At 34.7% G+C, this 17,389-nt stretch overlaps 2 protein-coding genes across 2 annotated transcripts; both read left to right on the top strand.

Annotated features, from left to right (window-relative positions):
- Nucleotides 1-3,923: 3,923 nt before the first annotated feature.
- On the top strand, nt 3,924-6,614 carry LOC121793774 (1-aminocyclopropane-1-carboxylate synthase-like). Its single transcript, XM_042191807.1, has 3 exons — nt 3,924-4,307; nt 4,411-4,571; nt 5,431-6,614. The coding sequence occupies exons 1-3, from the start codon at nt 4,002-4,004 to the stop codon at nt 6,401-6,403; spliced, it is 1,440 nt and encodes a 479-aa protein (XP_042047741.1). The 5' UTR covers nt 3,924-4,001; the 3' UTR covers nt 6,404-6,614.
- Nucleotides 6,615-11,411: 4,797 nt separating this feature from the next.
- On the top strand, nt 11,412-13,957 carry LOC121793746 (heavy metal-associated isoprenylated plant protein 39-like). The gene is made up of 3 exons (XM_042191780.1): nt 11,412-11,574; nt 11,885-11,963; nt 13,368-13,957. The coding sequence occupies exons 1-3, from the start codon at nt 11,569-11,571 to the stop codon at nt 13,757-13,759; spliced, it is 477 nt and encodes a 158-aa protein (XP_042047714.1). The 5' UTR covers nt 11,412-11,568; the 3' UTR covers nt 13,760-13,957.
- Nucleotides 13,958-17,389: the final 3,432 nt, after the last annotated feature.

Below are 17,389 nucleotides of genomic sequence, written 5' to 3'. Positions count from 1 at the left end.
ATTCCTTCGCGTTTTTATTTCTTTATTTAGTCTTAAATGACATTAATAATTCACATACATCCTCCAAACTTTTCTTTTTGAGCACTAATTATCTAATTTTATATTGATTGACGTTCGGACCACTACTTATCATTTATAATCGCTATTTATATATTTGCCTTTAATATATTCCTTTTATTAAGAAAGGGTGTGTAATTATTAGTTTGCTCCTCCCATCCTTGAAATTCATGGTCAGATTTGGAGAAGTTCTAAATCGGGTAATATGTGGAAAACGGGTACGCCTTGTAGATCTTTAGTGTTATTTAATAAAGTAACAATAATTAATAAAGTAGCGAAGTATCATTTTCAAGTTCAAAGAGAGTATTTGATGAAATTATAATCTTAAATTAAATTTGAGAAAATTGTACGTTACATTCTAAATTATTATTAACATAAAATCTAATATCTGAAAATAATCATAATAAAGTGTACAAATTATACTCCGTATGAGAATTAACAAAATAATAATTAGGAGTATATATTTTTTATGAGTAATAAAATGTTCAAATCTAAAGCTGAGGAGAAGTTTAAAAAGAAGGGGAAATAGTATATCAACAAGGCCATTAACAAAATAGATGATAAAGTGCAAATCAATCGGTAAGACGTTTCTCCTTCAACTAATATGTTGGGTTCAAGTTATCATGTGGGTAGATGAAGAATCATAATTAATCCTTTTTTGAAAAAAAAAAACATCAACAGAATAAAAGAAAGATTGCACTATCGCAAGCAAAAATACTCATACTAGCCAAAAAAAAATGACTATGTCCGCTCATACCAATAATTATGATAGTTGCTTACTTGATTAGATGGAAAAATTTATCATAAGTGGAAGTTTACTAATTTTAATGAAAATGAAAATAAGTATGACTATGAGTTATGAATAAATTAACAGAGTACAATAAAAAAACACCCTAACTCAGGCGATTACACAGCATGCACCAAGTAAACAAAACTAAAACATGAAGTAATTAAGAACATAGAGTTAGCTTTCAATCGTTCATATACTTTATATGATTATAAATAAATTAAGATATTTTTGTTAAACGTATCATATAAGTATAGTTTTTCCTTACAATAATGACTTCACTAGGGTGTGATTTTCAACTAACGAATCTTTTGCTTTGAGACAGCATCAAATTATATAAATGGACTTACTTACTTTTTTTATATGTATATAGAAATTAATGAATGATCCAAAATCATCAAAGTTTAGCAATTTTAAATAAATTTCTGCCTAAAATTATGTGTAAATTAAGCGTTGGCACGCGTGGCGACTATAATTCAATGTCACACGTCATCATCGTACTTTAGGTTTGAATATGCTCTACCATATTGCTCATCATTTGACTGTATTAATACTACTATGTACGGTACACATATCACTTGCATGCACTTTTCTTGGAGCATCTACAATAGGGCGGATATCCCTGGCGGATATCCCTGCGGACTAGCACTAGAACTAACCAAAAACATCTTCTGTCACGTCACTATGACTAGCCACTGCATTATCACATTACTAGGACATCCCACTGTACAATAGTGGACAAGCACTAGGACATCCCAACAAACAAAATCACAAATTCGGAATTAAAATTTCGACACGAATACGGGGAAATGCAACCATTTTATATAAATTAAAAAAAACATACATAATTTAAAAAAATTACATAATAAAAAAATCAAAAAAACCGCTAGTCCGTCGGGAGCCCACAATAGCGGACTAGCGGACGGACTAGCGCCTTATCCGACGGACAGGGCTCGTTCGTCACCCGCTAGCCGGTCGCAGAAGTGGACTAGCACTAGGACGAGCGGCTAGTCCGTGCGCTAGTCCATTATTGTGAATGCTCTTATAGTATTAATGTACACTCATTTTAACTAACAAAATATGAGCAAAACTTAGTTTAATTTTACTTTGAAATCCATATACTTAAAAAATAGTACTCCTAAGTAATTATGCTATTAAACTTATTTGTTAACAAAACACATATGTGATCATGAATTTATGTTCAATTACACTTGTAAAATTTGTTTGTGTCTTAGGGCACCCGCAACGCATCTCGTTGCGGGCTCTATCTCGTCTCGGAGAGATGAGACCACATCGAGACATCGTTGCGGGCTTCGTCTCGTCCCCAGCCAGTCCCTTGTCTCGTCGCGGAGGGAAGTCTCGCGAGACAGCTCGCCACGCGCGTTGGCGACGTGGCGAGCTCTGTTCGTCCGTGACGCCCACTCGCCGGCCCGCCAGTGGGCGTCGTTTTTATCCGAAAAAAATATATATTTTTTTATTTTTTTAAAAAAATTCAGGAAAAATTTGAAAATTTTAAAAATTCCCAAAAAATATACTAGCAGTTTATAGCCGTTTTTTTGCAAATTTTTATTATTTTTTTTAACCCCCCAATCACTTCTATAAATATCAAATCATTCCCACAAATTAATCCACCATAAAAAAAACCATTCTCACTCAAACACTCTACATTCTTCATCTCAAAACATTATTCTTCTCACAAATTAAATCCATTCATGGATCCATTTGAGCAAATGCATCGAATAAAAAAATCAAATACCCTGAATTTACAAGTATCGTTGGAATCCACATACTAAAAGTTCGTCGGAGCTCTATCCTAAATTCAAAATAAAATCCTTCACCTCCCCAAGTCTATCGCTGCGAATTTTTGTTGCCTCGAGCTTTGATCCCACGGAATAAGACGTTGCAACTGATGATATCTTCTTCTGCTTCTTTGAGTTTTGAGATTTTGAATTTAGAGAAAGTGAGCGGAAGATTTTAAATTATGTATTTTTTTAGGATTTTATTAATGTGGTTTTTTATTTTTTTTTAGAATTTTAAGTTGTAATTTTATTTTATTTAATGAAGTGTGTTTTTATTAATTGAATTTGTTGAAAATAAAAATAAAAAATGAAATGGAATGAATAGTTAAGGGATGAGATGGTTAAGAGATTGAGAGATATATGTGTTGTCTCTTAGTTAAGAGATGAGGTGAAAAGTACAGTGGACCCATGAATAGTGAAGAGATGAGACAGTTAAGAGACGGATAAGAGACAGCGTTGCGGATGGTCAAGCTGAGGCTCTATTCGATAATTTATAACAACGAGTGAGTGATTGACTGTGAATGATTTTGTTACATCCATGCATATATCACGAGGTTGTTCAAGATTTCAATAAAAAAAATTAATTTGCCGATTAAATTCCAGCTCATGTCTGTATATGCACATTCAAATAAATAAATAAATTGGGCTTATAAGATGTGTATGTGTGTATTGATATAATCAAATATTGCTAGCCTTTTGAATTGACGCCATTAAGAGGATGCATGTTATCTAATAAAAAAATAAAAATAATAATAGTAGTACTACTTCATCCGTACTTGTGCTTCCTAAAAGAAAAAAGAAATGTATATGAGAATAAAAAGGAATTAGAAATATCTTAAATAATTGATAAATATAATTAATTTCAATGTATGTGTAACTAAGTACTTCCTCCGTCCTTCAAAATTTGTCCCAATTTGACCTGACGCGAATTTTAAGAAATTATTTGACTTTGTATTAAATGGAGGGATGTAGTGGAATAAGGGTCTCACATTGAGGAGATTGAGAGATGTATTTAATGTCTATTTTTGGTAAGATTCCAAATGAGATAAATTTTATGGGAAGGGGGAGTATTTAAGAAGGATTTGACCAATGAGCACACATGTAAGAAAACAATCTTACGTGTGTATTGGTCGAAAATATTCCAAAGGTTTGAATGTTGAAACCGACTCTCTGTGTGTTAGTCCACGTCACCCTTTAGCTTGGTCATTCCCCTCTATATATAAGTAGCTCATTTTCCCCCAATGCAAATAACTTCATCTTTTCATCCTCCCTTCCTAGCAAAATCTTTCACACACACACACACAGTAATACAAGAGCCTCAACATCTTCTCCTTAAGTCTTTTTCTTCTGCAAATTAAATGGAAGGTACAAAGAAGGTGAAATCCCAAGCGCTTCTATCCAAACTCGCCACCAGCGATGAACACGGCGAAAACTCACCGTATTTCGATGGATGGAAAGCTTATGACAAAGACCCTTTCCACCCCCTCACCAACCCTAACGGAGTCATCCAAATGGGCCTCGCCGAAAATCAGCTTTCGCTGGACATGGTGTTGGATTGGATCAAGGCAAATCCGGAGGCCTCCATCTGCAACGCTGAAGGACTCCATGCATTCAAAAATATGGCATTGTTTCAAGACTATCACGGCTTGCCCGACTTCAGAAAGGTATATAATAATAATAATAATAATAATAATAATAATAATACTATCAAATAAAAAAAATTAGTTATACTAGAAGCTTAGTTATATAAATTTTGATATGTTTCAGGGAGTGGCAAGATTCATGGAAAAAGCACGAGGCGAAAGAGTGAGATTCGATCCAGATCGCATAGTAATGGCGGGTGGAGCAACCGGAGCTAATGAGGTTGCTATATTCTGTTTGGCTAACGAGGGCGATGCATTTCTCGTGCCGTCTCCTTATTATCCTGCGTAAGTCGCAATTCTAATATAATCCACCTTACACGTTTTGCAATTAATAATAGTACTCTCTACCTATAGCTTCTACACTCGCTTCATCACACATCAAAAATAGTATAAACATTTTTAAACTCCAGAATAATATTTAGTTACGTAACTACTAAAAGGGGTCACCTATTTAGTCTCACGCGTCACAATCGTGTCGTAATTATTTCTTCCGAAATCTATATACACCAGATAAGTTTATGCTCTCTATATCTCACTAAACTTTACTTCCGTGCCGAAATAACAAACATAATGTAACAAGCAACAAACATTCTACTACCTCCAAATAAATTAAACACGCCCTTCAGACCTACTTAATACACATTGTATGTTATACAATCTGCGCCCTACACGTGTCCATCCAGATTTAATTCGGTGGAGGAGAAGTTGTTATCACACATGATACTGTTGCATTTAAACAAAACTCTCTTTAAAGAATATTTTGAGTTGGCAAGGAACAAATTACACCTATGCCAATATGTCACTTTTCGAAACATTTTTAGTTTATTCTCTAGCTACTACTACTACTATATTTTCAGATTGTGCTACCCCACTATTCGGGTGTAATAAATTTTATACTTGTACTTGACCACAACACCCACCCACTAATTCATTAAACATGCAATTTTCAACATGAATAATATTATAAAATGTCTAGTAATTGACTTGTAGAATTGATATGCTAAAAGTCAATTTGTAGCTCAATCTAGACTCTATCTAGTCAGCGTGGACCACGTGCACAACATATGTCAACTAATTGGATTTATTTATGGTGTTTAAAAAATTACATATAATTATATCCTAAACTTTTGATTTTGGCGTGCAGATTTAATCGGGATTTGAGATGGAGAACCAAAGTCCGACTACTACCGGTAACCTGCCAAAGCTCGAACAATTTTCAAATGACCAAAGAGGACCTTGAAGAAGCATATGAGAATGCCCAAAAAGCCAATATCAAGGTTAAAGGGGTAATTCTGTCAAACCCTTCCAATCCATTAGGCACGACAATGGACAAGACCAATTTAAGAAGCCTAGTAACATTCATCAATGAGAAGCAAATCCATCTAGTGTGCGACGAAATATACGGGGCGACCGTGTTCCGTTCACCGCGATTTGTGAGCATTTCGGAAGTAGCGGAAGAGATGGAGTGCAACCTTGACCTAATTCACGTGGTGTATAGTTTGTCTAAGGACATGGGCCTCCCCGGCTTTAGGGTCGGGATTTTGTACTCGTACAATGACCACGTGGTTAGTTGTGCTAGGAAGCAGTCGAGCTTCGGACTAGTTTCGTCGCAAACGCAACATTTATTGGCGAAAATGTTGTTGGACGAAGAATTTACGGACAAGTACTTGTCTGAAAGCAGGAGGAGGCTGGCGAGCCGGTACGACTCGTTTACTAAAGGGCTTAAAGAAGTGGGCATAGGGTGTTTGGAGAGCAATGCTGGGCTTTATTGTTGGATGGACCTTAGGCAACTATTGAAAGAGCCCACATTTGATGGTGAGATGGAGTTGTGGAGGGTGATTGTTAATGAGGTGAAGTTGAATGTGTCACCCGGCTCGTCCTTCCACTGCTACGAGCCGGGTTGGTTTAGAGTTTGCTTCGCGAATATGGATGACGAGACCTTAGAGATCGCTCTAGGGAGGATCCGGATGTTCGTTGAGAAAGGGAAGGGGGCCAAGTCGTGGCAAAGGAACTTGAAATTGAGCTTTTCGTCGCGAAAAATGGCCACCTCACCTCGTATAATGTCGCCTCACTCGCCTATACCACCTCACTCACCACTCCTTCGCGCCAATAACTGAGCACATTTCTTACACAAACATGAATATTTTTTTTGCACACCTTGTCCAATATAATTGTAAGTCTAGCATTTCCAATTGTCCAAATGGGCTTACAGCCCAACCACATTTTATCTGTTCTATTACTGCCCCAAATGTAACTAATTGGGCTGGGCTGAAAATTTGTACTGTAGTATGTATCTGTGAGCTTTGCATCCTCTGAAAAATATATGGATTTGTAGCCGTGTTTTTAACTCTTCATAGCTCCATATTTAAAGTATATGGATTCGTAGCACTTTTTAACTCTTCATAGCTCCAAATCTGTTTTTTATTTTCTAAATATTGTAATTAAACCCTTCCTTTTTTGTTTATATTTGAAGAGAAGGATCAGCTGCTTGAAGGAGTTGCACAAATTAGGGAAGAAATCACAATAAAGAAGATATATCTAACTGAATTTTTGAGATAATTAATACTTAGCTAAATGGACTTCAAATAATTAATACTTAGCTAAATGAATTTTTGTTTATGTTTTTTAGGTTTTATTACCTAGCTAAATGGACTTCAAATAATTAATACTTAATTGGGTATTGGGCTATTTAATGTAAATATATCTAACTGAATTTTTGAGATAGATTAAATTGGTCTAATAATCATACTTCAATACACGGACATCTTTAAACTTTTAATTGAGGATATTTTAATTTTTTTCCAAGTTGATATATTAACTTTTATTGATTTTTAATCAATTAAAAATTATTTTGCAATACATTTTAGATAAATTAATACTCTGTATATATTATTTTTTTTGTACAATTTGTGATATTATGTAGGTAAGATTTTAAAAGGGTAAAAAGTAGATGAATATGAAATATTCTTTTGGATTTAAGTTTGTGTATATGATAAGTCTCGACATATTATCGTGAGACATTTGATCACAACAGAGGTTCTTTTCGTTGACTATGTGCAGTCATTTGAAAATCTAGCGGATCTGCTAACCAAAGGGTTAAATCGTGATTAAATTAATAAATTGCTAGAGAGAATGAGTTTGAAATCATCAACCTAAAGAATTGTCATAGTGGTAATCCAACCATAACGTTTGGAGATCCCAAAAACTTGGTTCAATGGAAAATTTAATCTATAAGAATTTGTGTGAAACACTCGTCTTTATCTATTCCCTAGAGTACTCCATCCGTCCCAAGGAAGATGACCCTTCCTTGGGCGGCACGAGATTTTATGAAGCTTTATTTTGTGTGTTAAGTGGAGACAGAATAAAGTAGAGATAAATGTGTTTCCATTTTTAGTAATGAGTCATCTTGATTGAGACAAACCAAAAAGGAAAGTTAGTCATCTTCAATGGGACGGAGGTAGTAATAGAGTATTAAAAACTTGTCTAGTGGTGAGGTTAAGTATATTGCTTTTAATGATTCCTACAGATCACGAGGAGATTGAATTCTTGAGCAGATCAAGTATGGCAATATACTCAACGAGTAATCACCTGTATAACTGTGAAGTGAGGCCGCTTCATAAAATATACTTATGAATCCAAAGTGGTGTTCAAGACCTGCAATGGACACAAAACGTAAGAACGGATGAGATTGAGGTGTTTAAGCCTTAACATACTTGTCTCAACACACGCCGTGAATGAATAGTTCAACAAAAATAAGGAATATATATAAAAATCAATTTTATAATTAAATACTACTCCATCTATTTATAAATATAAATAAATTTTAAAACCAAGTAAAACGAAGCCCACTTGCATGACACCCACCGAGAGGGGACATTCGCAACGCGTCCCCCGCCATCTCGTCCCGTCAAGAATAGACAACACTTGTGCATTGTGGATGCTCTAAAATATTAAAATTCATGAAATTAAACTTAATTTCACACTAGAAACATGTACATGTAGTGATCCAAACGTTATAAATTACTACATCCTCGTCCATAAAATGTCTTATTTGACTATTTTGATAAAGTTCTAAATTACATCAGACTTGTCTATTAATTGTCTTATTCGACTATTGAGATAAAGTTCAAAATTACTTCATCCTCGTCTATTAAATGTCTTATTCAACTATTTTGATAAAGTTCAAAATTACTCCTTCCTCGTCTATAAAATGTCTTATTCGGCTATTTTGATAAAGTTCTAAATTACTTCATCCTTGTCTATTAAATGTCTTATTCGGCTATTTTATAAAGTTATAAATCACTTATTAATTGTTTTATTCGGCTATTTTGATTCTTGCATCATTATACTCTCTGTCATACTTGGGTGATGGCACATGATTTTAGGAGATATTATTTTATGTGTTAAATATAAGGAAAAAATATTTTTTTATATATTAAAATGAGAGAAATTTTTTTCCAAAAAATAAAATATAATATTTTTTATTAAACAAACTAAAAGATTTGATATGTGACAAATAGAGTAATAGGAGTATAATTTAGTCCACATAGTAGTAAATATATTCACTATAAGAAAAACTTAAGGCTACAAAAATTAAGGCGCAACTACTAGCGTTATAAAGTTTTAGAAAATATCAACAATTTAGAATGCAAAAGAAAACTTCCTCAAATTAAAGACAAATTAATTTAATTTTTTATTTTTATGGGACGCTTTCATTTACATCCTCTAATTTTAGTTGGGACACCAATAATAAGGACGTTTTTTGAAGCGTTGATGGAATATTTAGAAACAAAAATTAACGTTTTTAATTGTATTAAAAAATATCATTTAACATTTTTTTAGTGTGTGTGTTTAACTGTTTTACCAACAATGACTCAAAAAGTTAAAATACTTCATCCACGTTTGTTAAATGTTTTATTTGGATATTTTGAGACTTGCATTATTAATATTATATTTTAGTATTTGGTATTTTTCGAACTGATTAGTCTTTCTTCCTACCTAAAGTCTTTAGTAATATATGTGAAAAGAAATACTCCCTCCGTCCCGCATTAGTTGCACATTTCCTTTTGGGCACGGAAATTAAGGAATGAGTGATAAGTAACCCAATATGTTAAAATCACTTTTTCATTGTCTGTTAAATGTTTTATTTGAATATTTTGAGATTTGCATCATGGAGATGGAGTATCACTATACATTTTAGTGTATGGTTTGGTATTGTCCTAAATCATTATACTTTCATCGTTCCTAAAATAGTCCTCGTAGTAGTATATTACTACCAATGTTTTAGTAGCCGTGACCCAATAAATTAGTTAAAATTACTTTATCCTCGTATGTTGAATGTTTTACTTTGATATTTTGAGACTTGCATCATTATTATTACATTAATATATTTAAGTGTTTGGTATTCTCCACACTCATTATACTTTCTAATTACCTAAAAATAGTCCCCATTATTATTACTAATATATTTGAGCGTTTGGTATTTCTCTACGCTCATTACTTTCTAATTACCTATAAATAGCGCCCATAATATATAGTAATGCGCAATTGATAAAATAAAGTGGTGAAAGAAAAATATGACTAAAGTAGTATTCCCTCCCTCCAAGGTTAAGTGTATCGTATTTATTTTTGCGTTAACCAAATTAATTGAATATTATCTCTTTTAAAAAAAATCAACTATCTTAATCTTTATTATAAAAAAATCAACTATCTTAATCTTTATTATCTCTACTTTATTCTCTTTATTTATTTTCTCTTATATTTATTATTCTTTTACTTAGTAACCATCACCTTTTAAATCTTGTGAAGAAAAAAAAGTCTCACCTAACTTAGAAGCCACATTTTTAACTATGTTTAGTTATATTTAGTGGTGTGTTTAGTGATATAAGTTGCAAATAAGATAATGTATATTAGTATCATATATCGTGGAAAAAAATCAAAAATAAGTGTATTAATTTTAATGGATAGATGAAAATGGAAAATGTGGACTATTTTTCGGATATAAGGAGTAATATAAAACTACGTCCACGAAAAAAAGTCATATTTTGTCATTTGAGCTCGTTCACCAAAATTGGTTTTCTATTTATGAAAATATTCTTTCTCCTACTATATCTATTTTTCTTCTTCATTTCTTTTATTTTATCAGCTAACTGCATAGTAAAATTAATACTCTCTAGAAAAAAAAATTCCGCGTACTATAGAGTATATAAAATAATAAATATGAGACCACACTATTCTAACCTTTCTAATTATATGTAATTAATTTAAAAAATTCTCGTCAAATTAAATCCGAGACATTTAATAATGGATTAATAGTCACTTAAATTATAAAATTTAGTCAAGTTCTAGTCCATCTCAAAAAATTTAAATTAAAGTAAATCCGAGAGTTTCTATTTTCCTCATTTGTCCTTTTTTTATATACAAAATGTTATAGTTTTTATGATGTTCAAAATAATATTTTATACTAAATTAAGAAAAGAAAAACTAAAGGAAAGAAAAATAAAAGAAAAAGATACTTCCTTCTTTTCCATGTTAATTGAGTCATTTTTTCTATTTTGAAAAGTTTCAAAATAATTGAGTCATTTCTATTTTTGACAAAAAATAACTCTATCTTATACTTCACTTTATTCTCTCTTTATATCTCTTACTTTAATAATCATCCGTTTAACACACTATTCTTAAACTCCGTGCCAAAAAAAATATCTCAATTAACAAGGAACGGAGGAAGTTCTTATTTTAGTGAGTACTACAAGTTATTTTGAATATCATTGAATATTTTGTATACATATGAATATGAAACAATTCAAAAAGTTGAAACTTATTATTTTTATAGTACTACTAATTTGTAAGGATTATTTATAATACGCTTTTAATTTTTGAACGCGATAGAACAGTTCTTTTTTATGAACAGTGATTGAAGGCTCGATAGTTTTCAAGTGATGTCACATTCCGCCGAAGAGAAACGTGCACTGAATCTCATTCTCTCTCTATACATACACATTCATTTGTAGACTGTAGTTGTGGAGTGGAGATATAGACAGAGGTGAAAAGGTAGGCTGCTGTTTTCTCACCTGTCATGTTCCTCAGTTTTTTTCTTTAAATTCCTTACAGTAATCCATAATTTTACTGTCTGTCTTTTCCTCTGCTTTCCTATATTAATCTCTTTTCCATTCCATTTCTTCTCTCCTCTCCCTCTACTTCACTGTCTATCTCTGTTAATTGACCACAAACTACATTTTTCAGGAAGAGTCAGATTCTTTGAGATTTTATTTTGCAGTAGGAGATGAAGGTTTGATTCCATATTTTTCTCTTTTTTAGGTTGGAAATGGATCAAACTTTTCTGTACATGCAGCTCTTTCTTCCTCACCCTCACAATCTAATGGACTTTTTTTGTGATTTATTTTGTTTATTTTGGATCTGGAATACTGTTCTTATTGGAAAATGATTGTTGCTTTGAGTTTGAGATCGTGAATTTATTTTACTTATTGTTTGGAATTCATTGATTTGGCGTTGTTGTGATTTAAATAATTATTTGCGTCTGACAGTTAGATCCTTATTTTAGCACATTTTGTTCTGCTTTATGGGAATTTAATTTGCAGAAATTTGTGTTGAGTTTGGATTTGCAAAATGACAAAGATCAACAGAGGAGGGCTTTGAAGACGGTCTCAACCCTTTTTGGTACGCCGTCCTTCTCAATTGCATATATATAATATATGTATATAATGTTGATTGAATAATGGTGAAATATAGTGATATAAGTATAGGTGGTCATTTTCATTGATTCTGCATTAAGCTAGCCTATTTGCATAGTTAATTATACTCGTTTGTGGTATAATTGTTGGGAAGAAACCAAACAACCAAAACCTGCGGAAGCACAAACGGTGTTCTTTCTCTCCTAATAACACAAGTCGATAATTATTTCTAACACAATGTGGCACGATAATATCAAAGACAAACAATCAGCAGAAATATAAACCGAGACAACGATTTTTACGTGGAAAATCCTTTCGAAGCAAAAGGGAAAAACCGCGGGAATTGAGAGTCCACTCAAAAGCTCCACTATAATATGTTTTTGCTACAAGATCAAATATCCAACCTCTACAACAAGTATAAACTCCAAGTAGGTTGATAAAACAATCTTAAGCAAAATACCCAAAACAAGAAAGAAAATCACCAAAACAGGGGCTGACTTCGATACCAGAAAATCTGACCTTACTGTTCACAGAAAATCACCAAAACAGGGGCTGACTTCGACACCAGAAAATCTGACCTTACTGTTCACGGATCAACAATCCCACCGTGCAATATCAAGATCTTCAAGTCGACTACCCATTGTCCGAATTTCAGCTCAATCAGACCACGGATGAACACCCGATCAAAGCCTCGAACAGAACTGCACCAAGCTGAAAATCTGCACTCACCTTTCACAAAATGGAGTTACGTTGCCACTCAATCTCTCAATTCTGACTCTGAATTGATGATCACAGCAGCTGACTCTCACCCTCTTTTCTCTTCTCCACCGTCTCAATTTTGTGATTCACCCAAATAAAAAAATGTGCGGTCAATTTCTAATTAAACACACACTAATTAGTATTAAGGAAAAAAGAAATATGACCATTTATTTTGGGCCAACTTGAGTTGGGCTCCCGGACCAGCCCAACAATAATTATGCAAATGAAGTACTCATACTAGTGTAATTTAAGACTGGTAAACGAAGATCAATTCTTTCAAATTGACCTTCGTTTTAGATGACTAATAAGATCCAATCAGCGTTAGAGAGTAGAGATATAATTGAAATGTTGATTTTGAAAGGGGATATTCATTAGTCCAACAAAGCCATGATTGCAACTAGTTAGTTCAGCAATCTTATGATCTGTTTTCACTGCAACTTCAGATAGTTAACTTATTTAATAAATCTAGAAAACGATGTTGTGTTGCCTGTTCCATTTATGTTATGCATTGCCATCAAATCAGGGGGTAGGAAATCGCTATCGCGTAATTTTGAAGCTTCTTCTTCGATAGTAGAGAGATCAAGACAAAAATATGTGACAGTTGTTTAATTTCTGTTTTGCTAATTTGTAGGTATCGATGAAATCTCCATCGACCTAAAGGGAAAGAGGTTAACTGTGATTGGAACAGTTGACCCTGTATCCGTTGTTACCAAACTTCGGAAAAAGAACTGGCCAGTCCACATAATCTCAGTATGGCCAGCCAAAGAGCCTGAGATGCCGAAGGAGGAGGCGAAGAAGGAAGAAGAGGCGAAGGAGGAAGCCAACGTAGAAGAAAAAAAGGAAGAGCCTAAGAAGGAGGAGGAAGGGAAGAAGCCGGAGCCAGAGCCAGAGCCGGAAATGATGCATATGATCAGCACTGCATTACCGTATAGGCCATACAGGCCCTACCATACCCCAGTGACCACATACTACCCGGTGCACCATAGCATGGAAGAGGATCCGAACGCATGCATTATAAGTTAAGGTGATCGTTTCGGGCCCGTTTTCGTACTCCTTGCCATTGGTTCTATAGCCTAGGATGGAAGCTATATTTTTTTGTTATGTTTTAGTACATACAAGAAGTTGAAATAATGATTTTGGGTCTCATTTTTGTTTGGATTCACAGTGATTTTTATTTGTATTTTCTTGATGGCAAATGGTAGAGAAATGTTGGTTTTCATAGTTGGTAGTCTTGCTGGAAAGGTGCAAGTCTTATGAGCATCCACAACCATGCTCTTGCCAGCGACACGGTTGTGGGCCCGGCCCCACTTTTTCTGTCTGCTCTCTAGCAAGAGCACAACACCCACAGTTGTGCTCTTCCGCAAGGACGAGCACAATTAATTTAAAATTCAATCAAACAAAAACATTTCCATAATACTAAAATTCATTAAAAAACCACAATAAATATTACAAATTACAAATAAAATAAAAAAGACATAATTAAAATCCTAAAAATTAAAAATAACATAATTAAAATACTAAAAATTAAAAATTACATAATTAAACTCCTAAAAATTAAAAATTACATAATTATTGGCTAATATTACCTGAGGAACACTACTCATCCGGCGGCACTAACCCCAATTGTTTTTGGAGACTCAATATCATGGTCTCGTGCGTTTGAAGTTGCGTGGGGGTCATAGTTGACCTATCGGTCATATTGAGTTGGTGTAAGAGCATCCACAGCGAGTTGTTCGGGGGGTGGAGGTGGCACATAGGGAGCGGGTTCGGGAGCGGGGCAGATGGAGTCGCGGCGCGACGGCGGTCGGCCGCCGCCTTCTTCCTTCCTTGCGGTCGGCGTCGGGAATCGCTTGGTTCGGCGTCGGGGCTGCCCAAGTTAGCTCCGGCGAGTTGGCTAGCCACTTCTTCGGAGCCGGCGTCGGATAGGGATACTGACCTTGACCGTTTGGAGGAGCCGCTAGAGGAGGATGTTACGCCTCCCACATACTTCGGGTGGAACCGCATTTCCTGCCAAACGTTGAGGTACTTGAACGTCTTGCCGTTCATGGATTGGTAGGTGCTCAGCGCGGCAGTGATGATGTCAACCTCGCTCCGACCGCTCCAGGCATTCCGCGTCTCCTGGAGGAAATAGCCATTGAACTTGCCAATTTCTTCGTTGGCTCGGCCGATGCAGTTGCGCACCATACTCTCGTTGTGCTCGATCGTTCCCGGCGGCCGGTTTGCATTGTATCGGCGAGAGACGCGCCACCAAAAGTGATCGCCGGATTGGTTCGTGCCAACCGCCGCATCTTCAGAGATTTCGAAGTACGCCTTGAACAATTTATCCATCTCCGCCGGAGTGTACGGTGTCCGGACACCGGTACGAGTAGGAGCCTGCGGAGTTTGGGAGGGGGCGGTCGGCCTAGGCTCCGGTGTCCACCCGTATCGCCCTTGGGAGGCACCTTGGTCGTCGATAGGGTATGGCCGGTAGCCACCCGGAACGGCCAAATCTTGGGTTTGAGGAGGGGCCGAATATTCCGTTTCCGGACTAGGAAACGGTTGTCCACCAAACCATTCGGGGTTCCAACCGTGAGAGGGAGGGTGGTCATCGCCTTGGCCGGACATTGTTATGTTGTAGGGTATGAGAGAATGAAGATGAAAATGGATATGGGAGAATGAAGATGAGAATGGATATTGGAGAATGAAGATGAGAATTGTGTAGTTTGATGTGAATTTTTGGGTGTGAAAGTGGGGGTATTTATAGATGAAAGTGTGTATTTTTAGGGGAAAAAAATTAAAAAGGTGTAAAAAACGGTAATAAACGAATATATTTTTTTTGGGCAGTGAAATTTTTTTTTTATTTTTATCGGTATTTTTAATTATAAACCGATTTTAAATAAAAAAAACATTTAAAGGCAATGGCTATGCCGTTGCCCAATCGCCTAACGCCACGTGTCCTGCTAGCTGGCGCGAGCACAGCGGCGGCGAGACACCACCGTGCCAGCGGCGCGGACGGATGCCGGCTCTTCCGCCACCGTGGTGGATGCTCTAATATTTCATTTGTAAGGACAAAATTGATTTTTGGTTCGGCCTACACTATATCAACAAAATATATTGATAAGAGTGTAAGCCGATATGGGCAATCATTTTATGTTTGGGGCACACCTATTTATTCTCGAAATGTTGCGTAGATTTGACATGAATTTAAAAATGATAATGTTACGACGATAAATAGCATCGACTTTACCGCGTAGGCATGCATAGATTACAAAAAATGGTCGGTTTAGTAGGGCATTTCAATTCAATTAAAAGCATAAATAGGGAAATGACACAAGATTCACTTATTCATTCAAGAGCAAACAATCATGCTCTATTAACATATAAGCTTTGACAGCATCAGTGATCAAACCACTGTGTCTATTAGTGCTTTATTGCTCATAAAATAGATGCCATTTATTAACATAAACCCAACTTGCTATAGTAGAATCCGGATATAACACAAATTTGCTATTGACACGATCTTATTCATGTTTACACGATACGATAACAAATTAACAATACGAACTCGATAACATACAATAACAACATGAAATGATTTAGATGTGTTGCGGAAGAGATATGACCCAACGACGTGGTGGTGCTGGTGGTCATGACGGTGAAGGCAAGAAAGAGATATGTTTTATGAACTCGATAATACACGATAACGGGGTTATTCAATCCATCATGAATCCAACTCAAAATTTTCATATACTTGTTGGATTAACTTGATAATGTCACGAACACGATAATACTTGATCTAACCCAATTCTGTATGTATCCGTAGCATGTCAAAAATTATTAGTCTAATTCGAATGGCAGAGGTGTAGTGTAGACTAATGAATTTTCACCAAACCACACTAACCAACTAATGTTAAAAAAACAATTAAGATCGAATTAGCTGAACGGTGATCGTTTTTATTAGATCGTAAAAATCATTTTACTAATATCATTTAATTAATTAACTGTTAATTAAACGTTAACTTTACATATATCATCTTCGAATTAAATCCTCAATTTAAATCAGTTTTGTTAAATTTATTCTCGTTATTGTTTATCCTATACACTTCATTTAACTGACGTTAGTTCATTTTCTACATATTGATCACAATATGTTTGAAATTCCAAGATTCTTTCAATGTGTCACAATCAAAATTGAAATTGGTGACATTAAATACTCTATGTGAAGTTCACGTAGGTTATCTTTACTACCAATAGTATGTTTTAATATATTCCTTCGTTTCTAAAAATTTGTCACAATCTTTTTCCTCCCTCATTTTTATAGTAGATCCCACATTCTATTGATTCATTCTCAGTCATTTTATTATGAAACATATATTTAGAAGTATCAAATTTTATTAACTTTTTCAACTCACTTTTCATTACCTTTCTTAAAATCCGTGTTCAGTCAAAATGCGACAAAATTTAAGGGATGGAGGGAGCAAACTATAGAACTCCATTTGTCTCATGTTATTCACACTTTTGATTTTAGATTGTTAATTTGTGATTGATTTTTTAGTGTAATTAAATTATTATTTTAAGTGTAATATGAGATCACTTAATAAGAAAATGCTTAATTAACTCTAATATTTTAATTAAATATCCAAATTCTTACTTTAAAATAAACTTTGGTGTAGG

Source organism: Salvia splendens, chromosome 3 (assembly GCF_004379255.2).
Source record: "Salvia splendens isolate huo1 chromosome 3, SspV2, whole genome shotgun sequence".
NCBI lineage: Eukaryota > Viridiplantae > Streptophyta > Magnoliopsida > Lamiales > Lamiaceae > Salvia > Salvia splendens.
Note: the sequence above shows the minus strand (reverse complement) of the source record. Positions and strands in the feature narration are given on the sequence as shown.